This window comes from Staurois parvus, unplaced genomic scaffold (assembly GCF_062004578.1).
Source record: "Staurois parvus isolate SC_StPar_1 unplaced genomic scaffold, SC_StPar_1.0 ptg000347l, whole genome shotgun sequence".
NCBI classification, from domain to species: Eukaryota; Metazoa; Chordata; class Amphibia; order Anura; family Ranidae; genus Staurois; species Staurois parvus.
In genome coordinates, this window is record NW_028318143.1 from 10,081,760 (window position 1) to 10,109,707 (window position 27,948).

The 27,948-nt window shown below is 43.6% G+C and overlaps 1 protein-coding gene across 1 annotated transcript in view; it reads left to right on the forward strand.

Moving 5' to 3' along the window:
- Nucleotides 1-19,344, forward strand: part of LOC149456838 (sodium/glucose cotransporter 4-like) — a 57,462-nt gene extending 38,118 nt beyond the window's left edge. Inside the window, exons 10-15 of the mRNA XM_089684443.1 lie at nucleotides 1,727-1,877; nucleotides 2,535-2,703; nucleotides 9,620-9,835; nucleotides 10,888-11,011; nucleotides 14,542-14,616; nucleotides 16,326-19,344. Of these exons, the coding sequence (XP_089540569.1) occupies nucleotides 1,727-1,877; nucleotides 2,535-2,703; nucleotides 9,620-9,835; nucleotides 10,888-11,011; nucleotides 14,542-14,616; nucleotides 16,326-16,534 (944 nt within the window). The 3' untranslated portion in view covers nucleotides 16,535-19,344. The remainder of the gene's footprint in view (nucleotides 1-1,726; nucleotides 1,878-2,534; nucleotides 2,704-9,619; nucleotides 9,836-10,887; nucleotides 11,012-14,541; nucleotides 14,617-16,325) is intronic.
- The last annotated feature ends 8,604 nt before the right edge of the window (nucleotides 19,345-27,948 follow it).

Sequence of the window (27,948 nt, forward strand, 5' to 3'; positions counted from 1 at the left end):
TATTTACATTTTTTATTGAGCCCCAGGAGTACAACTATTGCTATGCTTCCAGTGATCTGACAGGAGAAATGTGCTCTGCCTGACCCTTCTCTATGCTGTTCATTCATAGAATACTTTGGATATTGCAAATGGGTTCACATACAACAGTCTTTTCTGTGATTGGGCAAAAAGAGAGGCAGGCAGAACAGCTGCAAGCAACTGTGTAGCTGCTGTACGTAGGAACAAAGGTCCAGTGTCAGCATGCTGGAAGTATAGTGACAGCTATTTTAAGAGAAGCTCAGAACATGTTGGAACAAGAAGGCTGGCACATGCTCATACTTATGTGCATGCTCATAATACTGAGTGAGAGCTCAATGCAAAGCAGGCGTTCTCACACCTGAGCAAACGTATTAGCATGTGCTTAGAACATATGCGCAAGCGCACGTGCATATGTATGAGCACTGGCGCCGAATGGCCTATTTAAGCTGGACTCTGACATGGATGGATTGCTGAGTGGTCATCAGCTACTTTCTGTTTTACCTGAGCCAAGACCTGCCATACCTGCTTACCCGTGTACAACTTGGCTGACCTGACCTTTAATCTCTGCCTGCCTACTATTGCTGTACCTACCATTCTTGTACCTTCCTGCCCGGCTCTGTACTGGTCCTGGCTTGGGTCCTGACTATGTCTCTGGGTCACGTATCTGATTGGAGACTGAAATGACGAGGTCGGCCTTACTTGTGTCACTAGCCCTGACCCCACTGGAAGCGGAACACAGGGTGTCTAGGGACCAGGGGGACAAGAGCACCAGCAGATGTTGTTTGCAGCTCTTGCAGCTGGAGACTTTGGAAGACTGATGAACCTCTGATTCAGGAACAGCAGTGATATGCAGAGCTGGTATGGTAGGTCGCCAGGTGTGCGCCAGAGCAAGGCAGGAAGCTGGGATGGGAGACAGGAGCAAAGTTATAGGAATAGCCGGGGTCATCAACGGGCAGACAGCGAGGTACCAAATCATAACCAAGCCGAAGTCAGGAACAAGTATCAAGCAGGAGAGTAATCAAGAGTCAGGTCAGGAACAAGCCGGGTCAGCAACAAAGAAATCACACAGGAACAAGCAGGAAACGGGGAACAGCTGAAGACCAGTCAGCACTCAGCACAGGCAGAGGCACCTTTTAAATAGTCCGTCTGGCACCAATCTTCACTGTGCGCGATTGCTCATTTCTGTGCGCATGCGCGCTTCTATTCGACAATCGTCTCATTGAGATTCCCTTACACTCTGCCTAATGTTCCTGTACCTCGCTGCTTGGCTGTTGATGACCTTTTGGCTTGTATCCTGGCTACACTCCTGTCTGCCAAGCAAGTGTCACTGTGTTCCAGTTCCTGGTTAATTTCTGGTGATCTACAGTCAACTGCGTCCTGTAAATTCCAGCTGGCGCTACCTGCTACACTGGCCCTCGTGCCACTCTGTGTCCTCACACTCCCTGTCATCACTACCAGGGGTGTTGGACAAAAGGTGCAAGAGAAGCCCCCTCTCCAGCTCAATCTCCACCAGGTACGTGATAGCTATACTGCCAGTTAAAATGTAAATAGTAAATACAAGAGATAAGTCCATGAGGTGGCATACGCCTCATGGGATGCAACTCCCTAAAAGCCAATTGATTGATTTTTGCATGCCATGCAGTTATATTTCTGTATCAGGTTTTATATTTATTCAAAATGTAACTTGTAATGGATTTTTATATTCTAGGACTAAAAGGGTTAATGATAGCAGTAATCATGGCTGCTCTGATGAGCTCTCTCACATCCATCTTCAATAGTGCCAGCACTATCTTCACTTTGGATGTCTGGTCACGTATTCGAAGAAATGCCAGAGAACAAGAACTTATGATTGTTGGCAGGTACAGCATTCTTTTAGCAATATGCAAAAAATAAAGTTAAACTACTAAACTATTTATATTATGGTTGACATCCCTCTTTGCAGTTTGAGGAGTCTATCCCCAGAAAACAAATTTCCCCATTGATTTCCCTGATGGTGTAGTCTTCCACAGTCTTATGCCCCTAGGTCACCATCCCTCTTTGCAGTTTGAGGAGTCTATCCCCAGAAAACAAATCTCCCCATTGATTTCCCTGATGGTGTAGTCTTCCACAGTCTTATGCCCCTAGGTCACCATTTTAGGAATGGCACCAACAAGAATCATAAGCATCACCCAATATGGTGCTGCGGGGCTCAAGAAAGTCACATATGCACAGCACCTATCACCTCGGCTGTCTTTCTTATGCACTGGGCAGCCTTTGTGGGGAGGTTGCAATATATGCACATACTACCCCAATATGGTGATATTCAATCAATGTAATGTAAGAGCTTTAATGATGTGCAGGGGCATGTAATCCACAGTAACCAATCAGAAATGACCTCCATGATCATTCACCGTTACTTCACTCTTCGCTGTGTTCTACTGTATCAAGGAATATGTATGTTTTAGTGTAGCTTGTATAATTATCAGACAGTTCCTTTGAAGCTTTGTTTATATAATGTTGTATCTTCTCTCTGGCAGAATTTTTATAGTCATACTGGTAGTTATAAGCATCCTTTGGATTCCCATCATCCAAGCAGCAAACAGTGGTCAACTGTTTGATTACGTGCAGTCTGTCACTAGTTACCTCGCCCCTCCGGTCACCGCCATATTTATTTTGGCAATTTTTGTCAACAGAGTCAATGAACCAGTAAGTATATCACCTGAATGCTTCAAACTATTGTTTAATGTGTGGGGAATTAGCTCAGTAGCAGGTTGTGCGTGAATCCCTGTGTGAGTGCAGAGCACGGTGAAAAAGGCACATCAGACAGCAGGGTCTTGGTGAAACACAAGTGTAGTTTATTCGCAAAGTCTGTGTCCAAAAACAACATTCATCAAAATTACGAAATAAAGCAAAAACGGAAAATAAATCCTGGTCATGTTAGGTGGCGAACTACAAACACAGGAATCTGACTACCTGTCCTGGGGCTCGCATTTTTTGCTAGCTGATAGCTAAAAAGAGTAGTAAATTTCAGTGGAGAGTGAAAAAGTTTTACTTTTGACTGCTGGTGCTGTTTTATTTTCTTCTTTTGGTCTTGCTAAAAGCTTTTACTTTTTTAATTCACTTTTTGAATAGCATTTTTTTCCTTCCTTTCCTTGCCTTCCTTCTGTCTACTAATTAAGGGAAAGGGTTAATTAGTCACAGGTGCTACAGGTCCTATATAACATGCTGTAGAGCTCACTCTGAGCTTGCTCATTCTTAAGCTTGCCTATGTTTTGCTTGCTGGACCTTTGACTAAGCAGAGTTAAAAAACCGGAGTGGAAAACAAGAGATTATAACAGGAGTCTACTAACCTTTAACTGACAACTGATATTTCCTATTAATATTGTAACTGGGATATGAGTGCTAGCAGGGTTGAAGGTTTTGTGCAGTGGCAGTATTGGATTCTATAATCAGAAGAACTAATAGAATAATTTGTTGCCAGGATCGCCTCAACCGAATGGTTTGCTGTCTCCCTGGTGCCATGGTTTGGCATGTGGTGGACCCGGTTGATAAATTACTGGGACGGGCTGAGCATAACCCAGCTGTCTTGGTCCATGTTGGAACCAATGACAGAATACATGGAAGGTGGATGCTCCTTAAGAATCAATTTAAAGAACTAGGCTGCAGGTTGAAGGGAAGGACCTCCAAGGTGATATTCTCTGAAATATTACCTGTGCCATGCGCAACTCGGGAAAGACAGGGGGACATTAGAGAACTCAATGCATGGCTGAAGACCTGGTGTAAGAGGGAATGATTTGGGTTTCTAGAGCACTAGGATGACTTTTCATTGGGGTGCAAACTATATGCTAGAGATGGTTTGCACCTAAATGGCTAGAGATGGTTTGCACCTAAATGGAAGGGGGTTTGCTGTGCTGGGGGAGAGATTTATGGGAAGGCTGGAGGAGTATTTAAACTAGGATCGAGGGGGGAGGTAGAATTAGATAACGGGGTAGACAGATCAGACAGGGGTCATTACTTATTGGTGAGTGGAATGGGGAAAGATGAGGGGAAGACTATGGCAGATAAGAAGGTTCCCATGTTACAACCAGTGGAATTGGTACCATTTGTATGAAAAGAAAAAATATGCAAAATATGTGTGCACAAGGTGTCAATTGATTAAAGTGTTTGTTCACCAATGCCAGAAGTCTGCCAAGCAAAAGAGGTAAATTGGAAGCTCTGGTGCAAGTTGAGATCGCCTGTACTTGGAATCCTTTGCTTTCCTTATAAAAAATAAAAAATTCTTACTGCACCCTCATACTGTGAACGCTGTCATATTAAGTGTGGGCACCTGAAGCCCGCTCAGACACTCTTCTGGGAAATTGTGTAGCTGGCTACCCAGCATGCACTTCCCGTTTTCGCTCCTGCACAGTGTGAAGAAGGAGCGATCTTGCACCTACGCAGTGTGAAGAAATCCACGCGATCGCATCACTCCCGGTCTCATAATAACAAGAGATTTTGGTATTAAGCATTCCCTAGGACTGCTGGGATAGATGATGCCGATATCCCAGAAGCCCTAGGGAATGCCTGATGATGTAATCGCCTAGGTGGCCGGGACCGAAAGTGGAGACAGAAATTATCAATAAAAGGTATTTAGGAAAAAAAAAATCTACATATATATTGCCAAAACGGACTGTGAAGAGGGAGACCATTGTCTTTCAAGGGAGAAAAAAAAAGGCTGGAACTCCGCTTTAAGTCCCAGAAGGAAACCTATGTCTCACTCATCAAGCTGGTGAGGCAGCAAAACATACAGATGATTGTTTTACTACCCTGCTGTATCCTGCACAGCAAGCCCGGCTGATTGTGAGTTCTTTCAGCATGTTGGGTCAAAGTAAAGTCACCATTCCATATGCTTATATTTGTTCTGCTCCACTAATTCAGATAGTACTGAATCCAATAAATCAGCATGAAAACCAAACAACCAGCATTTTCAGAAGAAGAAATCAGCAATGGTACAGGTTTTCTTTCTTCCTATTGCAGCTGGTTGCATACATATTTGTAGTGTCATAGGTGGGCCTTCTTTTTGTGGCTCCATTTATATGTGCATTTGTGTTTGTGCTGGAAGTGCACTCTGTGACGGGAGTGACTTTTAGGGGTGGGGGGACCCCTGTATCAGCTCCTCATGTTCCTCTTATGTGTAGGCACCCTGTGCCTGTTAGGGGTGCAGGGTGATCTGTCCTAATATTGGGTGTCTTGGTTTGGTGGGGTGTGGGGGTTGTTCATTGTTTAATGCCATGTGGTTGTCCCATTGTTCTATTGTGTGTCTGGCTTGGGAGCAAACTATTATGGGTTATATGTGTTTGTGTATTGGCTTGGTGGGGGTGTCTGCTGATGTCTCTGGTTGCTAGATTTGGTTTGCCACCCCCTGTGTCTATATGCAGGGAGGTTGGTTGTTCCTTTGAATGTATATATCTTGTGTTTGTGTTAAAATAAAGCAGTTGACTTCCTGTCTTAAGAAGAGTCTGGTTCTGTCTTATTTCCTGTATGGTCAGGGTGGTGTCTGGGAATCTGTGTTCGGACAGGGAAGCGAGAGTATAACGGAAATACCCAAGTGCGGTCTGGGTCCGGTTCCATGACACACTCTCTAGCTTATCCCTAGCAGGGAGACCAAGCTGTCATTGACAGCTCCTGATCTCATACTTAGAAGGATGGGATCCTAAGCACATGATTACTGTGATTGACTATCACAATGATCACTAGCTGTAAAAGCCTCCTGTGGGTGGGGTCAGGTGGTTGGTACACAAGTTGGAAGAACAGCACACAGAGTCCAGAGGAAGGCTGAACAATTATTACTGGGTTGAGTTGCAGGTACAGTTGTGATCAAAAGTTTGAATATCTTGGCAAAAATTGAGAAATTTTGCTATTGATATGAAAATATGACTGATTATGCCAAAAACTGTTTTTTATTTAAGGACAGTAATCATATGAAGCAATTTATTATCGCAGTTGTTTGGCCTTGGTATAGACACACACAGGTTAAAATCGCAATTAATGAGTGTGTGTGTGTGTGTGTATAAATAGTCACTTGAGTTTCTTAGCTCTCATGTGGATGCACTGAGCAGGCTAGATACTGAGCCATAGGAGGCAGAAAAGAACTGAAAAAAAAGAACTGACCTACGTAACAAGGTAATAAAACTTTATAAAGATAAAAAAAGATAGAAAAAAGGTATCCAAAGCCTTGAATATGCCAGTCAGTATTGTTCAATCACTTTTTAATAAGTAGAAAATTCAGGGGATCTCTTGATACCAAGCCAAGGTCAGGTAAACCAAGAAAGATTGCAGCCACAACTGCCAAATAATTGTTTTGTATACAAAGAAAAACCCATAGGTAACCTCAGGTGATATACAGGCTGCTCTGGAAAAAAACAGTGCAGTTGTTTCAAGGAGAACAATACGACAATACTTGAACAAAAATGAGCTGCATGGTTGAGTTGCCAGAATGAAGCCTTTACTGCAACAAAGCCACAAAAAATCCCAGTTAAAATAAGCCCAACAACACCTTGACATGCCTCTCAGCTTCTGCCACACTGTAATCTGGAGTGACGAGACCAAAATAGAGCTTTATGGTCACAACCATAAGTACTATGTTTGGAGAGGGGTCAACAGTGACTAAAATACCATCCCCACTGTCAAGCATAATGGTGGCTCACTAATGTTTTGGGGGTGTGTGAAGGCACGGGGAATCTGGTGCAAACTGATGGCAAGATAAAAGCAGCATATTATCAGAAAATACTGGCAGATTATTTGCAATCTTTTGCTTGAAAGCTGCACATCGGATGCTTATGGATTTTCCAGCTTGACAATGACCTTAAGCACAAGGCCAAGCAGACCATCCAGTGGTTACAGCAGAAAAATGTGAAGGCTCTGGAGTAGCCATCACAGTCTCCTGACCTTAATATCATTCAGCCACTCTTGGGAGATCTCACATGTGCGGCTCATGCACGATGACCAAAGACTTTGCATTACCTGGAGGCATTTTGCCAAGATTAATGGACATCTATGCCACCTACAAGAATTTAGGGCCTCATAGACAATTAATACAAAAGACTGCATGCTGTCATTGATGCTAAGGGAGCAATACACAGTATTAAGAACTAAGGGTATGTAGACTTTTGAACAGGGATCATTTCATTTGTTTACTTGTTGCCTTGTTTTGTTTTATGATTGTGCCATTCTGTATGACCTATAGTTGAATATGAATCCCATAGGAAATAAAAGAAATGTGTTTTGCCTGCTCACTCATGTTTTCTTTAAAAATGGTACAAATGGTCCAAAATTCTCCAGGTGTATGTAAACCTTTGAGCACAACTATATAACAGATAACAAATTGAGCAACAATTGGATATCGCTACCACTAGTATGTGGCTATAGCAACTGTGGCAGAACACTTGACCTAATCGTTTTAGACAATATTATATTAGCAAACACAGTGACACTAACAGAAAAGGTGCAGTAATGCTTGGTAGTGGTGATTCTAGCAATGCTAGAGGTACAATGGTGTATCCTCAGCATCAAGGCTATCACATGGCATAGCATACAATACCAGGAGCAGCGTTTGTGTAGGGGCACTGAGAAGAGTAGTGCAAGTCTCATGATGCAGTGCTGAAGTTTGGAGGATAGCAGAGCAGACAGTGGTGTGCCTAATCTGTCCCTCCTCAAACAGGAAATTTCCCTAAAGTTAATTAATTGTCCCTAGCAAGCATGGCTCCTTTCCCTACCCTAGCCATTCACAACTGAGAGCCAAATGCAATGGGGTACTGCTATTTATTAGTACTGCCCATAATACAGATGGTCACCGTGGTCAGCCAGTGTTGCAGTGCCCAATCGGACCACTGCTCCCCTGGTGACACCTATGGAGTCTGCAGAGGAACAACGTTCCTCCCATCCTCCACTCCATCTGTATAGCAGCACAGCAACCCAGCACTACCTACAGAAAGGAGATTAAACCATACCTCCTAACCGCCCCTATATGCTTTCTCCTCTGAATGGAGAAAAATATACATTGTATGTGTTTCTCCTCGCTAGATGGGAGAATGTAAACAAAACAAATATATTTCTGTCAGGATGAAGATCCAGGTAGGTCTGTAAGTGCTTGCCTTTTCTGCAATCTTTCTTTATGACATTTTGTTTGTAACAAAACCACAGGTGCACTTTGAGTAATGTAGCACCTTCCTAGTTTAGCTAGGGGGAGCTAGAGGTTAATTGATAGTGAGCAGGACTAAGTAGCAGGGAGAAAACAGGCATCAACAGCAAGGCTCTTACTTTCCATTCATCATACATCAGCATCAGAGGTTGGTCATCAGCTCTGAGGAAAGGGATTCATCCCCGAAATGCGTCAGCCATTTGACCGCACTGACAGTGAGAACACCTTGCCTGCCGTTGTGGCCATTGTAATTTTTCTATGCTTTTTAGATACATGCTTCGTCTGTGAGTATGTTTTTATTATTTCACTCCTACAATAAACCTTGGATAATGCACTAGGTGTGTGCGCCACCTGTTTTTTCTCTCTATCCAGTGGCTGATTTCCCCGTCTGAGGAGGGCTGCACCCCTGGAGCATTTCCTTTGGTTGTCACTGTCCTGGTACCCTTGGCTTCCCTTTTGGCTGTGCATATCCTGAGGTGCTGGAGAGTACATACGATATCCGGTTAGGGCTAAGTAGCAGCCTGGGTGTAATAGCCAGAAGGTTAAATCATGGTCAGGAGTTGAGAGGCTCTGCAGGCCAGCACCGCTGGAATTTCCCCCTGCTCTAGGGCTTTGAAGGAAGGTGTGGATCTGAGGAGTGGCTAGCTGCACTCTTCAGGGACCCCAGGCAGCAAATCCCCAAAAGAAGGCTTGGAAAGAGGCTGGGACACCCTTAAAAGTGATGGAGCCTGCTCAGTTGCAGCAGAGTTTGGTGGAAGATAGAGAGAAAGATATGAGCCTGAAGGAAGGAGGCCCAGTGGGAAGAGGCCTACCCACAGGCCTGGAATTGGAAAGGAGGAAAGCTTGGAGCTCACAGGCCCCCTGAGAGAGGACCACCTGTATGGCAGGGAAGGAGTGGCCCAGCTGGTAAGCCTGGTAGCAGCTACCAACACACAAGCAGTACAGGAGAGCATCTGAGTGAGTACCTGGGCAGATAGGGAAAGGAGCACTCTGGTGCAAATCCAGATTAGTCACCTGCCAGTGACTGTTCATGATTAGTGACAGGAAGCAGATCCCCTGTTCATGGATACCTCCAGATTGCTGGGTGAAGAGGAGAAGTTCATCTAGGGTCTGGGGTGGTATATGAAGGAGGCACTGGCTAGCTCTCCAACAGAAACTGTGTTGCAGTGAAGGCTTGTGAAGTTGTCCTCAGTTCATCAGTACCTTTGGGCATCCTGTACACCCCTAACCCTATCCCAGTTCAAATACCCTAAATAAAATAACAAAACCAAAGCTCAAAGACTGATTTCTGACTCTGGATGCAAGCTTTTTTGTGAAGATGTGTGATGCCTGGCTGTGCAGGACTATAGGGGGACCCAAATCTTCTAGCAACTCCTAAGGGGGTAGTGCTACAGTAACTTCACAATTCTTTCAATGGTTATGTGTATTCTTTTGTCCCTGCAGGGAGCCTTCTGGGGTCTGATCATTGGGCTGGTAGTTGGTTTGATTCGAATGATCATGGATTTTGTATATCGAGCCCCAAACTGCGGAGAGAAAGACACCCGTCCATCTTTGCTGAAGGATGTTCACTATCTGTATTTTGCAATCTTACTTTTTGCATTCACAGCAATTATCTGCATTGTGATCAGCCTGTTTACTCCAGCTATGTCTGATGAGGAGGTAAGACCCACTGACTTCTACTTAGTTCCATAAAATAGGGGAGCATTAGTTTTCTGAAGCAATTACAAGGTTCTTACTGCAAAATGTCAAAGTCTATGACAGGTTGAAATACTCTATGGCTGGATGCTGTACTAGATGGTACTTGTGTTTAGGGCTCTATGCATTAAGGCAGGGGTGGGCAACTGTGGTACTCCAGCTGTAGGTGAACTACAAGTCCCATCATGCCTCTGCCTTTGAGATTCATGCTTGTAACTGTCAGTTTTGCAATGCCTCATGGGACTTGTAGTTCTACAACAGCTGGAGGGCCACAGTTGCCCACCCCTGCATTAAGGGATATATGCTCAGAAAGCAGAAGACTTCCATGCATCTCTGAATACCTAGGGCCCTAATGCCTCCAAGTAAAGCCAAGAGGAGTAAAGCCTCCAACTGCATCCAAACACAGTGTATTTACTCTTATCCTAGACTTTGACAGGATGCAGGGAGTGGGGCTGGGTGCTGCACCTGTGCCTCTCGGGCTCCCAAAAACACTGGGATTGGATGCACAGGAGCTAAATGCCCAGTATGCATGTAGCGTAGTCATGAACTCAATGCCAACTTATGTTTGCCAATGAAAGGGGATTTTAGTGGAGGAATTGTGATTGGTGAAACAGAGATCAACCCTGCTTATCAGTTTGGAAGCAATAGCAATTGGTATTGGTTTTCTGATTTACCTGGGAAAGTGTTCCCTCTTACAACAGCCAGCCCCATCTACACACACTAGATTATCACCTGATCTTGTGTTTTTTTTGGAAAACCATCACCTTATTATATTAGGAACCTGGAGGCAAAGCAAAGAGATGGCTACAAAGAGTTTAATGTAGCCTCAGAAACATACTCTTGGTATTCCACAGGGTATAGCAGCCATATTTCAAGGACTGGTTGAACTGGTTGAACAGGAAAAGGGAAAAGGGAACTCATTTCACAAAGCAAAAGTCATTGGATCTGCTTCAGGTTTTCCTTTTTTGAATTGTTGCTCTTCTTAGTCATAGTGTATTTTCCTTTGATTTGCTTAGATTGGTCGTTTCACTTGGTGGACACGAAACAGACCAGAGAAAATTACCAACCTGGAAGAGCATGAAAAGACATCAGATAATGCTACAGTACCTTCCAGCATCTTGCCAACTGAGAAGGAGCAAGGTAATTTATCTTCATTAATTCTACTGAAATACTGATCTTGTGCAGGAGCATTTATCAGCCAGTCTCATGATAATTAGGTTTAGGGTAGAATATGAAAAAAGCTAGAACCTCTGTCAGATTTGTTTTGCTACAGAAGTTGTGAGGTGATAAGCGATGGATCTTTCAAATGTCCATTCATATTAAGACAAATGGGTTTCCTTTTAGGTAGTCCTCCAGGAGACATCCAAAGATTGGCAAATGTCTCATGCAGACTAGTGTTATGCAAGGAAAGAGCAAGACACATTTGTAAAGTTCAGAAGCTGATTTTATTAAGGGTTATATTTACTAGAAATCCAACGCTGTTCAGGGGTTCAGATGGTCCTCCTTCATCAGAGACTTTTTCCGCTGAATGTGGGATAGCAGAGTGGCTAAGTGGCTAGCACTTCGGCCTAGCAGCACTAGGGCTTCCTCCCACACTCCAGAGATATTCTGGGAGGTTAATTGACTCCTGTCTAAATTGGCCCTAATATGTGTATGTATGTATGTATGTATAAATGTGAGTTAGGGACCTTAGATTGTGAATGTGCAATATATTTGAGGTGCGTCTAAAATAGTATCAGAAAACAAACGAAACAGAAGGTACAAACAAATTACTTTTATTGGCCTTCAAAATAATCGCCATCCTTCACAACACACTTTGGCAACATTCATAAATCTTTTAAAAAGGCCTATTTAGGAATTGATCGCAGAACCACTGTCACACATTCTTGGATTGCCGCCACGTCCGCAAAACGTGCACCTTTCATGACCGGGAAACGGAAAGAGGTCTGCATGTGCCAGAAGAGGGGGAGAGGGGGGTACGGTGGATGATCGAGCACAGGTACGCTGCATTGGCCAAGAATTGGCCAACACACACCACAGTGCGCAGGTGTGTTATCGTGCAGAAACATCCACTGTCCAGTCCTGTGCAACACAGCAGATGCATCATAACAATCGTTTCAAAACTTCCTCATAGTATGTGGCGTTCATGGTTTGACTCGCAGCAACTAATTCCTTGTGGATGATGCCATTGTTGTTGAAGAAGGCAATCAACATTGTCTTGACCTTGGACATTTGCAGGCTACTCTTTTTGGGTTGTGGGGAAGACGGTGAGCATCATTCCATCAATTACCGGCTGGATTCTGTATCGAAAAGGTAACACCGGGTCTCATCCCATGTGATTATGGTTCACAGAAAGGATGGATCCTGATTGCACATGGTAATTAAATCTCTAGAGGTTTTCATCCCTTTTGCTATTTGTTCATCTGTCTGTGTTGCACAAACCATGATCAGATTTTCCACTTATCCAAATCTTTGCGGACAATGGTGTGCACCGTGTCTTTGCTAATGCCCAATTCCTCCGCCATCATTCATGGAGTCAGTTGCCAATCTCTTCCCTGCATTTGTCACACTTGCTCGATCATGTCTGTGGTCAGAGGCGTAACTAGAACCTTCAGGGCACCGGTGCAAGAAACCATGAAGGTTCTCCCTGACCCTGACCCCGACCCCATCCCAGGGCCCTTTGCATCAGTCCTAGGGATCTTTACTATGATAAACAACAAAAGAGAAGAAATGTGGCCAAGGAGAAACCAACTCAGGATATTCTGTATTAGAAATGTAAAAAAGTTTATTAATAAATATCAGGGGATCAAACTGGATGGATTGCTCAGCTGCACTCTATGTGATATGCAGCAGGTAAGCTCACAGTGTGTCTATAATGCTATGAAAATGTCTCAACTGCCCTTCTGTAGGTGTATAACTGAAAGGCTCACTGTAAGTTTTCTGAGCTGGATGGATGGCTGGGCTGCAATTCTTCTGTAAACAATTACAAGAAGACTCAGCCAATCTTCCCCCCTCCCAGGGACTTGTTGAATTTTAATGAGCTGTAACCTAATACAGCTGATGCTGCTGATGGAACAAGGAGCCCACACACAATGTGGGCATCCAGGACAGGATGGGTTCACTGTAGATCAGTATGTGCTGCTAGTCAGGAAGCCAACACGAGCGGAGTGACTCTGCAGATGCCAACCTGTGTGGGTCAACGTCCATGCGGATCATCCATGTCTTCACTCCACCAGGGATATTACCGATGGAGGATGCAAAGTGCCAAATGAGAGTCTCCTATGTGAAGCAGCTGATGCCAACAAAATGCAAGCTGTCAGAACTCTAAAAACACACTGCTGCATGAAGTTTCGGTAGCTCTGTAGAGTGCCGGCCTTCTTGCAATCTTGCCCCCCCCCCCCCCCCACAATGGCAGAACTCCAACTGTTGTGACCCTGACAGTTTCACCACTGTCTGTGGTTCTGCTTGACGATGGCCAACCTGTACGTGGCTCATCCTAAGTCGTTTCATTCACCTTGTAACTAACTGAACCAATCATAAACACATTTTCTGCTCACAGCTTTCAACATGTACACTTGCACCAACATTTCATGTGTCTCCATCACCATTTTCCCCAATTTGTATCAGAACTTGATGTTCACTCGTTTTTCCATTGCACTTCGACCCTACGTCTCACAAAGACTATGTTCAATTGCCCGCAGTGGGTTTACCCTGACGGTGACGTGTACTCCATGCTAGTTGGCGCTTCTAGATATGTTTCTGGATAGCCATTTTGCATGCTCACGAATCTGGCCCATGTTGCCATTGAGATGTCAGACCATTCACCAAACTTTTTAGACATACCTCGTATGTAAAGCACTGCATACATTGATGGTGCTATAGAAGTACCTTTAATAAATAAATGTGTTTGGATTTTTAATCAATTTAACTTTTAATAAAATCAACTTCTGGACTTCTCAAATGCGTTCACCTGCTTTGGAGATTCATCCTTGTTATTGTTTCTAGGAACCAATGTCTCTGGTTCAGGAAATTCAAGCTTTTGGGGTATCACAGGAACAGCATGTGAGAGGAAATCTTGCAACAAGGAAACCTGTTTTGATGACAGCTGTCTAAAAGGGAATGTACCCTCGCATTAGAGAGATCTCTGCTTTCATCTGTGTCTTAGGGATAGGAAGTGGACAAAAATATTCCAAATTGATTGTTTTAACCATTCCTTACTCTAACCAAAAAGTCAACAGAGGTTCTTTCAATTTCTCACGTTTTAAAAAAAAAAATATATATACAGTATATGATTTTGAAGTGTGAATGTGGATGGCTATTCAAATATAAAAATATAGTAAATGTACGTTAAAACCAGAACTCACTGACCTCTATAGCTGCAGGCGTGGAGCCATTCATCCACAAAGTTTACCACAGAAGTATTCAATTTCAGCAGCTCAGCAAAACCTGCTCCTGCTCCCACTCCCAACTGAGTTTCTGAGACAAGACTTGAACAACTTAACTAATTTTACTGTGAACTCTGAGGATGATTTGCTCCACAATTCAACAAGGGCTTATTTTAAAGCTCATTTAGTGCTTGGTAAGAATTTGAACACATGTCTATAGCTTGGCCACAGGTTCATTATCAGTGGAAAAATTTTAACATTCATTTTTGTTTACACTTATATTAGGGGGATCAGTAGTACCACAAGTTGAAGTTATAAACGACAGTTCATCCATTACAGAGCAGAAATCAGTGAGCGATGGTGAGTGTAAAGGGTATTATCCCCAAGAAAGCTGCTTCTCTTTAAAAAAAGACATTGTTTGGTTATTTGGTAAAACAATCATTCTAAACTGGAGTTCCTCTATAGGAGTCTAGGGGTTCCTTGAGCTGTAGTAAATGATCTCCCATATGATGGCGCCTACATGTTTTCAGGTCCAACTCCACTTGATTTAACCAGCAGTAGTGCACCAATGACCTTTTTGGCTGTCTGTAAGGATGGAATTTTGACTACCCCTGTAATGGGGGTGCATTCTTCTCACTGACTGCCAATGTAAAGGGCATTTTCCCACTGACTCCCAGTGAATTGGTTTAGCAAGTGTTCTCCAAGACCTGCAAACTATTTAATGGGTTCCCCTGGGATGAAAAGGCTGAGAAAGGCTAGCCTAAAATATTACAGATCCTTCTTTAGAGTGCTGCATAAGCCATTGAAAAACTGTGATTTAGCATACTAAACTCTGTGATTTTGAATGTGTGATTGCCAAGTGAAATTGCATTGAGAGGAGTGACTGCAGAACTTCAGCTCCAACTCCAAAACTCAGCTACACACCAAGACACAAAATAATATCCTTCCTTTATTAAGGACTGGTTCACACTATTGTGGGCCGTGCAGCTTGCATTTGCTCCAGCAGATGTTCCCGCATTTCCTGCAAAAAAATGGTGCTTGCACCATTTTAAATACATAGTCGCAGGGAAACCACATGGTCTGTTTGACCCTGCGGTTCCTGCATCCGCAATTGTACTGCGGGCTGAGAGGCATGGGGATGAGAAGCGCGATTCAGCTTGGGGTGGTTGCGGGCATGGGAACAGATACAATTGTCACTAGGGTTGCCACTTCACCCCTTTAAAACTGAACACATATTCAATACACAGGTTCTGAGGCTGATTTAATGCAGATAAGGCACTAGGTGAGTTTAATCACCACCTTAAAGTGGTTGTAAAGGCTCAAGGTTTTTTACCTTCATCCATTCTATGACTTGCCTGTTCAGGAATCCAGCGATGTCCCCACCCGAGCCGATTCTTCAGTCGGCTTTGGGTGCATCTTGGGTAAGGGAAACTCCTACTGTGCATGCGTGAGATGTTTGATTGGTCCAGTAGTCTTCTGGGACCTGTGTGTGTCCCAGATGGCTGCAAGGGGAAAGTGGAGTGTCCGAAGATCACTGCGGCAATCTTATCCAGAAGTGGTACTCACTCCCCCCAAAACAGTGCCAAATGTGGCAGTGGAGGGGGGAGGATTCAAACTTCCCCTTTTGGGTGAAGTTCCGCTTTAAGGAACACAGCCACCTCCCTTTACATAGCCTGTGATTGATCAATGGAAGAGCAACTAATATGTAGCCACTGACTTAATTTTTTTAGGAAGAATGGAGCTCCACTTTACCTGCAGCAGATAAAAGTCAGGACACTGGTTATGCTCTCTAGCAGAGCTGTGTACATTTCTGGATTGCATAGACATAAATACAAATCCTTTGTCAGGTAAAACAGCTATGTATTTAGCTACTTGCCTGCAGTTCAACTTTAACCATCACGGACCTATGAAAATCACCTATATTATATCTCACCTGACAATATCTTCCCATCTTACAGACCCTTTCCTCATCCGTAGCCACTAGATGCAAATTGACCCCTAGTGTTCCTCAGGGGAGGGATTTTCCCCATATTGTTTTCTTCTATTGATATTGCCACTTCTGATTACAGCCACTTTGTACCCCTGGTGGAAGAAGGTCGGTTACTGGTTCTGTGGACTGTCCACGCAGCCTGAAGTCAAACTTTCTAAAGAGGAAGAAGAGAAATTACAGAAGAAGCTGACCAGTATTGATGAGGAGCCATTATGGAGAAATGTGTGCAATGTTAATGCTATCATCCTCCTCACCATCAATGTTTTCCTATGGGGATATTTTGCCTAAAATAACTTTGGACAGCAACAGTGATTCATTTACAAGAATGGTCAACATCCAGTGTGTGTAGTTCTGGAAGGATACGCAATTCCAGATAGAAATAAGAAGTGCCATGCACAATGTATGAACTTATTACAGTATGACAAACAGCAAAGAACCTAAAATAACCAATCACTGCTTACATTTCACTGTAGGGTATAACTAGAATGGAGGCAATTGTTTGTTATATTATAAATTGCACCCATGACTACTACTTACCCTCATTTACCAGCAGCACAATTCCCTTTCCTTCATAACCCCTTATGTTCTTTTATATACTGTCTCAGCCTCTATGTTTAAAGATCCACAATGGATTGCCCAATATGCTCCCATATCCCTTCACTAGACTGTCCAAATCATCATCATCACCCTTCCTATTAGGTACCAGGATGACTTCAACACATGTAAATAGCTTGGCTTTATTATATACCGTATTTTCCAGCGTATAAGACGACCCCCTACTTTTCCTGTTAAAATATAGGGTTTGGGCTGTACTCGCCATATAACACTACCCCTCTTCCAACGCACACCAAATAAAAAAAACTGCAGATTTTATTTCAATATGGTAATTTTAATTCAAATGCTTATGACATGCAGATACTTAGCAGGAAAACTGTCACTTATAACTGTCATTTTTTGTATTTATACACACGTCCGTGTGAGTGGCACTTGTCATTATTATCACCTTGCATGATTTGTTTATTCATATTTTTTATTTTTCATATATTGTTGCTATTTTGTATTCATGCTTGTGGGTTTCACATGGTATTAGCTCCACATCAGTTTTTTGGACTGTCCTCCCCATGTCACTGTCCTCCCCATGTCAGCCCCCCCCAGGTCAATGCCCCCCACGTCACTGTCCTCCCCATGTCACTGTTCTCCCCATGTCACTAACCCCCCAATGTCACTGCCCTCCGCATGTCACTGCCCCCCCAATGTCACTGTCCTCCCCATGTCAGGCTCCCCCATATCACTGCCCCCCCCTCATGTCATTATCCTCCCCATGTCACTGACCCCCCCAAATGTCACTGTCCTCCCCATGTCACGGCCCCCCCATTTCACTGACCCCAGCATATGTCACTGTCCTCCCCATGTCACTGTCCTCCCATGTCATAGCCCACCCATGTCACTGACCCCATCACATGTCACTGTCCTCCCCATGTCAGGCCCTCCCCCCCCCCCCCCACTGTCCTCCAACCACGTCACCGAGTGTTAGAGATGGAGGCAGGGAGTGGCTGAGAAACAATAGGCGGGGTTTCTCCCAACACGTCGCCCTGTGGAGGATAAACGGAGAGGGTTTGTAGCAGAGAGGCAGGGCGTGGCGGATGATTGAGGGGCGGAGTTTTCCGTGACATGCGCAGATGCGTCAGGAAGACACATCTTCATGGGGGAACTGATCTTGCCGCTAGGAACTGATCTTGCCGCTACAGGGGAACTGATCTTGCCGCTATAGGGGAACTGATCTTGCCGCTACAGGGGAACTGATCTTGCTGCTACAGGGGAACTGATCTTGCCGCTATAGGGGAACTGATCTTGCTGCTACAGCGGCTCGGAAGTAGGTGTCAGCATGCCGTATACCGGCTTATAAGACGACACCCGGTATATAAGACGACCCCCAACTTTGGAGAAGATTTTCATGGGTTAAAAAGTCGTCATATACGCCGGAAAATACGGTAAATATAAAAAGAACTGCTGAAAGAAAATCATAAGGATTTTATATTTATTTATAGAAAAATATCAAGAGTACACCAGCTAGCTAAAACTGGTAAGAATTTTGCTGCTGGTTTTGTGTAATCAAATTTTGATCATGCCAACACTGGCAATACTGGGAAGTGGGATGACACTCATGTTGACCAGTCAGATTATTGATTGGATAGCAGCCTTGCAGCCTCAGTTTGTATTGATAATAATGATAGTCCATCATTTAATCCAGTGTTCTACAAACTGCAACCCTCTGCTTGCATTTATGTAGCCACAGGGGAATTGTTCCTTCCACTGATGTGAGGCACTATTCCTCCCACTGATACAAGGCATTATTCCTCCCACTGACACCAATAAGGCATAATTCCTTCCACTGAGACCAACTATGGGGCACTATTCCTTCCATGGACACCAACAGTGGGGTACTATTCCGCCCACTGACACCAATGATGGGGCACTATTCTTTCCCCTGATACAAATATTGGGGTACTATTCCTTCTACTGACACCAACAGTGGGGCACTATTCCTTCCATGGACACCAACAGTGGGGTACTTCTCTTTCCACGGACACCAACAGTGGGGTACTATTCCTTCCATGTACACAAAATACACAAAGAGTGGGGCACTATTCCTTCCACGGACACCAACAGTGGGATACTATTCCTTCCACGGACACCAACAGTGGGGTACTATTCCTTCCACGGACACCAACAGTGGGGTACTATTCCTTCCACGGACACCAACAGTGGGGTACTATTCCTTCCACGGACACCAACAGTGGGGTACTATTCCTTCCACGGACACCAACAGTGGGGTACTATTCCTTCCACGAACACCAACATTGGGGTACTATTCCGCCTACTGGCACCAATGATGGGACACTATTCCTTCCCAAGATACAAATATTGGGGTACTACTCATGGCCGGATCTAGGGGGGTGCTGGGGTGGGCTACACTCCAGATTTTATTTGGCCCCTCCAAAGCCAGTTGCTGCCCCCATCCTCTTAGTATTGTCAATCGCCTATATAATTATTGTAAGGCTCCATGTACACTGCAGCTGATAAACTCACGTTCAGGAGCTTTTCTGCATTTTTTTCAGCAGCCCCTAAACTCTCCTTTATGATTTCCTATGTGTCCATGTACACTATGTCGTTTACAGTCGTTTACAGGCAGTTGAGTTTACAGTCGTTTTTTTTAACGCACCAAAATTGCGTTCAGGAGTAGTTTTACTCCCTTGCCTGGAGTTTGCATGTTCTCTATGTGCCTGCATGGGTTTCTTCCGGGTACTCCGGTTTCCTCCCACACTCAAAAGACAGGTCGGGAGGTTAATTGGCTTCTGTCTAAATTGGCCCTAGTATGTGTATGTATGAATGTGAGTTAGGGACCTTAGATTGTACACCCCTTGAGGGTTAGGGACTGATGTGAATGTACAATATATATGTAAAAGCGCTGCGTAAATTGATGGCACTATATAAGTACCATAAAGAAATAAAATAGATAAAATAAGTACCTGTAATAGGTCTGCTGCTCTATTAACTACCCCTTATCACCCTGAAGGTGATGCTGTCCCTGAGAGATTCAATGGGACCCTGCATGGTATCCTAGGTACCCTACAGGCTGTTGACAAGTGTACCTGGAGCCACAGGGTTAAATCCATGGTCCATACTCATAACAGCACTAGACATGAGAGTACAGTCATTATCAATATGTGGCTTGCCTGAAAGATCCCTCCAGTCTACTTACCATTTACAGTGGGGATCGAAAGTTTGGGCACCCAGCTAAAAATTGGTATTAATGTGCATAAAGAAGCCAAGGAAAGATGGAAAAATCTCCAAAAGGCATCAAATTACAGATTAGACATTCTTATAATATGTCAACAAAAGTTAGATTTTATTTCCATCATTTACACTTTCAAAATAACAGAAAACAAAAAAATGGTGTCTGCAAAAGTTTGGGCACCCTGCAGAATTTATAGCATGTACTGCCCCCTTTGCCAAGCTGAGACCTGCCAGTGTCATGGATTGTTCTCAATCATCGTCTGGGAAGACCAGGTGATGTCAATCTCAAAGGTTTTAAATGCCCAGACTCATCTGACCTTGCCCCAACAATCAGCACCATGGGTTCTTCTAAGCAGTTGTCTAGAAAACTGAAACTGAAAATAGTTGACGCTCACAAAGCTGGAGAAGGCTATAAGAAGATAGCAAAGCGTTTTCAGATGTCAATATCCTCTGTTCGAAATGTAATTAAGAAATGGCAGTCATCAGGAACAGTGGAAGTTAAAGCAAGATCTGGAAGACCAAGAAAAATATCAGACAGAACAGCTCACAGTATTGTGAGAAAAACAATTCAAAACCCACGTTTGACTGCACGATCCCTCCAGAAAGATCTGGCAGACACTGGAGTTGTGGTATACTATTCCACTATAAAGAGATACTTGTACAAATATGGTCTTCATGGAAGAGTCATCAGAAGAAAACCTCTTCTACGTCCTCACCACAAAATTCATCGTTTGAACTTTGCAAATGAACATATAGACAAGCCTGATGCATTTTGGAAACAAGTTCTGTGGACCGATGAGGTTAAAATTGAACTTTTTGGCCGGAATGAGCAAAGTTACGTTTGGAGAAGAAGGGGCACAGGATTTAATGAAAAGAACCTCTGTCCAACTGTTAAGCATGGGGTTGGATCAATCATGCTTTGGGGTTGTGTTTCAGCCAGTGGCACGGGGAACATCTCACGAGTAAAAGGAAAAATGGATTCAATAAAAGTTCAGCAAATTTTGGATGGTAACTTGATGCCATCTGTGAAAAAGCTGAAGTTAAGGAGAGGATGGCTTCTACAAATGGATAATGATCCTAAACACACCTCGAAATCCATGGGGGATTACATCAAGAGGCGTAAACTGAAGGTTTTGCCATGGCTTTCACAATCTCCTGACCTCAACATAATTGAAAATCTATGGATAGACCTTAAAAGAGCAGTGCGTGACAGACAGCCCAGAAATCTCAAAGAACTGGAAGACTTTTGTAAGGAAGAATGGGCAAAGATACCTCAAACAAGAATTGAAAGACTCTTGGCTGGCTACAAAAAGCGTTTACAAGCTGTGATACTTGCCAAAGGGGGCAGTACAAGATATTAACTCTGCAGGGTGCCCAAACTTTTGCAGACGCCATGTTTTTGTTTTCTGTTATTTTGAAAGTGTAAATGATGGAAATAAAATCTAACTTTTGTTGACATATTATAAGAATGTCTAATCTGTAATTTGATGCCTTTTGGAGATTTTTCCATCTTTCCTTGGCTTCTTTATGCACATTAATACAAATTTTTAGCTGGGGTGCCCAAACTTTCGATCCCCACTGTAACTAAAGGAAACAGAAAATGCAGCTATAATAAATTAAGGAAACAAACAAAGGTTTGATCTCTGTGTGATATACAGAGATTTGAAACCTGGTGACCAAGTCTTACTACGGAACTTGGGTACATCTGGAAAGCATAAGTTGACCGATTTTTTTTTTTTTTTTTTTACAATGGTGAACAAATTGCCTGGGTTCCCATTATAAAAGATAAAGGGACCAGAAGGCAGGCTCAAAGCCTGAAATAGAAATAATTTGTTGCCTATTCCTCAACTCAGTGACAAAGGTGGCTCAGATGACCCTTCAGAGTGTGACTCACCCCCCCCAGCTTCAGGGCAGACCTCGCATCTGTTCTTCCTGATACCCATGAGAGTGATTGGACTGTAGTTCTTGAAGCCTGTAGCCCAGCAGTATTCTCTCCTCCAAGAGGACCACTGGACCTTGAATCTCCAGCGTTTGTGCCTTAATTAGTAAGCACACCTATTCAGGGATTCAGTTCTTCTACACAGCCAGTGCCATCCCTTCTCATCACTCATAGTCCTGGTTCAGTGCCTGAAAACACAGCGAAGTGTAGAGGGGACAGAGAGTTAGGCATCCTCCATCCGTTTTGACCTATGATAATTTGGGGGACTCCCCATATTTGTACCATGTATGGGTAGAAGAAATCTCCAATTTCGTCAACATGTTGCCTGCTTTTGCTTTACCTGCCATGTATTGTTATTAACTTGTTTTTTCTCAGCAAGCCATTGTAATGGGGGAGTGTGTTTAGTTAGAGGCTTGCTAGAAGCCTGGGTATGAGTCAGGCTGGGAATGAGTCAACGAGGTTACTTCTGGTTAAAGCTGGAGGGCTTTCCAGGTGAGTTCTCTGATACCACCCCCTGCTCTAGAAACTTGGAGAAGTTTGTAGAAGCAGTGGGCGGGGGTGAGGAAGGGTTGATCTGCAAACTTAGGGGAATCTGGCCAATCCCCAAGCAGGACACCTAGCATGGTGGTTAGGTCAGTCCTTAAATATGAGAGATAAAAGTTATGTTACCAATACAGTGGCACCTATCCAATGCAAAAAAACAGATCTACAAGTGAAAACAAAATACATGCAGATTCCAAATTATGCAGCTGCTCCTTTAAGTGTGAAAACACTAGTGATACAATATGCTGAAATAAAGATATGCACTTGCTAAATTCCTAATACATCAAAAATACATAAATACAAATGTGTGCAGAGTAAAAAACAAAAAAATGAAAAATAAAATAAAAGTCCACCAGAGCGTATAACCCAACACCACACAATGATGTAAGTCCTTCTATGGATGTGGGATCAACCCAATCTCCCCAACTCCTCACCACTTGTGTCCAAAACAAATGCACACTCACCAGAGGGTTTTGACCCCTTTTTACAAGAAGGTCAAACAGCGTATGACCTCCCAAGGGTGCTTTAGGTCAAGGAGTGGGTTCTATGTGCTTTTTCAAATGATCAGCTTAATATGGCATACTCAGTAATGAAGCAGGGGATATCCAATAAAAGCAAGTTTACTATTTATTTAAGGTATTGCACATACTAAAGTAAAAAAAATGCACTGCCATTACAAGGTGCCTAAATTACCGGCACCAGTGTATACAGCCTATAATGGATGTTATTCATTGCACCTCCTCCATTGGCCAGCATGTGTTTCAAGCCTCCATTCCATGGGCTTGACGTGATATCATACGGGACCCGGAAGTGACGGTCCCTGCGCTTCTACATACATTTCACCAGAGCGGCATCTTCGGGATTTTTGTATTTATGTATTTTAATAGATTATTAGAATCTAGCAAGCACCTTTATTTCAGCACATTAAATATGAGAGAGTTTGGCCAGCAGAAGAGTTGGGTGGAAGATCGAGTGAAGAAGTGCTGCTGGGTGGAGCTTGGGAGGGGGCCCCAGAAAAAGGTGGGGGGGGGGGTCTGCCTACAGGCTAAAGCTGGACAGAAGGACCTCCACTGTCCCACAGTCTACTTACAGAAAGACAGCTTGTGAGCAGGGAAGAAGCCAACCCAACGTAAGGCCTGAAAGCACCTTCAACCTTTAAAGCTACAGGAACAGGAAAGTGATCCTTTCAAAGACTATGTGCTAATCTGTCAGAAGGGAAGTACCACTCCTGAAGGAGTAGAGAGCCTAGGATCCATTTTGTTCTGTTACCTGGATTTTTGCCTAGGAAGTTTGTCCTCCGAGTTGTTCAGTTCCATTGGGCATTCCATATACCTGTAGACACCATCCAGGTTATTAATCCCGAATAAAACCACAAAAACCAAGCTCATGGACTGTTTACTGACTTTAGATGAAAGTGTGTGTTTCCTGGATGTGCAGAGCTTAGAAGGACCCAAAATTTCAGTGGCCCTCAAGAGGGTAGCTCTACACAAGTCTGAAGTGACTATTATTGAAAGTATTCCAAAGATCTAATAGATTAACTGCAGCTGCTGAGTGTATATCTAAATCCTTGTGCTTGTTATTTTTTCACACACACAGTGCCAGATAGCTAGGTCTGTGCTACTGTATGTGTAGTGGTCACCTTCCAGTATATTGGTAGGTGAACCAGTTGAACCAGTTTATTTCAATATAGTTTAACCTCCCTGGCGGTATTCCCAAGTGTAGCTCGGGGTAAAGTTTCAGTACCACAAGCGGTAATCCCGAGCTACACTCGGGCTTATAATGCGGTGCTACTCCAGGATCTGTTCTTCTCTTACCTTGTCCTGCGCTCCCGCGATGTCCCCCCTGCAGTGTCCCCGGCAATGTCCTCCGGCAGATGCCGGCATCTGTCATCTGGGTACCATCCCCTGCGACGTCGGGACGTACGGGGACGGAACGGCGGGAAATTTGAAAATGACAAAAAGTGACATTCACTAAATTGACTAAAATCACATAGTAAAACATTACTGTATCAAACCATTTCACATACATTTTGTCCCGAGTGCTTTGTCCTGTGCCCTGCCTGCATTTTTACTGTTCTTTCTGCCTGGAAACTGAGAAATGTCCATGGCGTCCAAAAAAGCGTCCCTTTAGGTCAAAAGCGGTTTTAGACCAGCTAGAGAACAGCGATAGTAAATCAGAACCACTTGCAGAATTGAGTGATGATTCGTGGGGAAATTCGTCATCAGACACTGAAAACGATTTTGCGACTTTGCTCAGTGATGTGGCGCTCTATTTAAAATTTTAGTGTTTTTGGTTTGATTATATTATTGAATTAAATTTATTATTATTATATTAATATTTTTTATGACTATTAAATTATAATTTATGATTTTGTGTTTCAAATTGTAACATACCCGGAATGTTTACTAGACTCTTGTTCAGACAGATTTCAGTGAGTTATTCCTAAAAATTACAGGCCTACAAAAAAAAAAAAATACATATTTCCATGCAGAAAAAGTACCGCTTTGAGCACAGAAATATGGACATAATCAGAATGCTAGGGAGGTTAAATACAGCTCCTGTTGTTCTAGCTAACCCTGTTTCTTTTGGTCTGGGATGCCATAGCTAGTTTTAGCTTAGGGCTCTGTAACCAGCATAGGCTAAGGCCAGGTTAGGTATCAGGTGGCCACTTCAGGATCATAAGCTTAGAGGTCCGGTTGCATGTCAGTTTAGAACCTATTAGAGCTGATTGGACAACAGTTGGAGACTCTACCTATGACCGCAGGTCTTGTCTTCAGGTCTCTGACACGAAGACAGATGCTGCATCATCCTCAGGACCACCCGCTACTGGACTTTGCTGCAATATTCATCTGAATTTATCTCTATTAATAACTATATATACCTGGATATATGTGCACAATTCCACCAGGACTCCTATCAGGCTTTTTGCTGATAATACCTGTTTGTACATTGGATGTATGTACGGTTATTAATCTCTTCTTATATAAAGCTTGCATTATCTCCTTACTGGTGTGCATCTACATACATGGTTAATGTTACATGTGGGTTGCAGTAGTTCCTCTGCTCCCTATTACTTTCATTACAATACTGGTTCATTTCTCAGGAGAGGAATCCCCCTCTGTTCACAGAGGCCTTGCACTGGGTGGAGGCGCTGCCAACTTTATTATCAAACCCACTCTCCCATTTAGCGAAGGTTCTGGTTCTCTTATTTACCTGCAGGTTTAGCACACTATCCTGTTTGGGGAGGGCCATTTCTCATAACCCACCCAAAAGAGGGATACAATTGTATATTGTCAAAGTTTCAAAAATGCAAAAAGTGGGAACTGGTTATTCCTACCTGCTATTCCTGGGGTAACATCTGTCTATAAAAGTACTGAAACCAGAAGGTCAGCATAACAGCCAGGCAACTAAAGTTGCAGTCTTCATATACCGAACTCTAGTATATATGCACCATATTGTCAAAAGTATTGGGCCAGCCCTCCAAATCATTGGATTCAGGTGTTCCAATCACATCCATGGCCACAGGTATATAAAATAAAGCACCAGACTGCTTCCTACAAACATTTGTGAAAGAATGGGTCGTTTTCAGGAGCTCATTGAATTCAAGCGTGGTACCGTGATAGGTTGCCACCTGTGCAATTAGTCAATCCGTGACATTTTCTTGCTACTAAATACTCCACAGTTAACTGTTAGCGATACTTTAATAAAGTGGAAGCAACTGGGAACAACAGCAACTCAGCCACGAAGTGGTAGGCCACATAAAATGACAGATCGGGGTAAGCACATGCTGAAGCGCACAGTGTGCAGAAGTCACCAACTGCAGAGCCAACAGCTAAAGACCTCCAAACTTCATGTGGTCTTCAGATTAGCACAACAACAGTGCGTAGAGAGCTTAATGGAATGGGTTTCCATGGCCAAGCACTTGCATTCAAACCAAGTGCAATTCAAAGCATTGGATGCAGTAGTGTAAAGCACGCCACTACTGGACTCTACAGCAGTGGAGACATGTTCTCTGGAGTGACGAATCATGCTTCTCTGTCTGGCAATCCAATGGATGTGTCTGGGTTGCCAGGAGAACGGTTCTTGCCTTACTGCCAAGTGTAAAGTTTGATGGAGGGGGGATTATGGTGTGGGGTTGTTTTTCAGGGGCTGAGCTTGGCGCCTTAGTTCCAGTGAAGGGAACTCTTAAGGTGTCAGCATACCAAGACATTTTGGACAATTTCATGCTCCCAACTTTGTGGGAACAGTTTGGGGATGGCTCCTTCCTGTTCCAACATGACTGCACACCAGTGCACAAAGCAAGGTCCATAAAGACATAGATGAGTGAGTTTGGGGTGGAGGAACTTGACTGGCCTGCACAGAGTCCTGACCTCAACCTGACAGAACACCTTTGCAATGAATTAGAGTGTAGACTGTGAGCCAGGCCTCCTCCACAGCGGTCTTTTAGTCCAACCAACATACTGTAAACCGCAACTACACTCCAATGCATATACGACTCCTTCTGTCCTGCATGATATAAAATCTTTTATAGTATATTCCTTGCGTGTACTATTTGCAATGAATTTATTACGTCTCCTGTTAAGTATTTTCAGACCTCTATTAATAAGGCAGCTGTAAAAGAGATTGTTCTGGGCCACAGTAATATGGCCGCCGCTTCCCTATATTGTTCTGATGCAGTTATTCCATTCATATGCAAAATGAACTAAGGGAAAATGGCCACCAGACTTATAGACGACATTAAAATGGCCGCTTCCCTATATTGTTCTGATGCAGTCATTTTATTTACATGCAAAATGAACTAAGGGAAAATGGCCGCCAGACTTATGGACTACATTAAAATGGCCGCTTCCCTATATTGTTCTGATGCAGTTATTCCATTCATATGCAAAAGGGTCCATGTGTTAGTGATCCTGAAGGCCTTTTGACCCTGTGCGGGTCGCAAGAGGGAGGTGAGTGGGCAATTCAGCCATTTTTGGATATCTCTGCACATTTATCAGCACTTTTTTTTTTTTCCTTTCTTCAAGAATTGCTGTGAACTTTATATATGGTTTTTTGTATATTGTCAGGTGTTTTACACCTCACGGGACTTTATATATTTATTCATGTTTGTCTGCATGATCAGTTCTTAGTTTATGCGTGTAGCAGGCTCCTTGTACAAGAGGATTCAGAAGGAATCACATGTTCAGCAGTCAGTCCTTCCTCTCTCCCCTATTTGTAAAACCTGGGCATTCTGCCAAGTTCATGACTCATCCACTACACAGCAAAGAATGCTGGGAGGGGGAGGAAGCAGGAAGTGAAGGGGAGAACAGAGAGACACGAGGCTGGAGAAAAGACAGGGACACGTGGAGCCCGTCCAAGCAGAGGAGGAGGCACTACAGCACCCAGCGCGGACAGAGGGACCCTGCTGTGTGTTCAGAGTCTG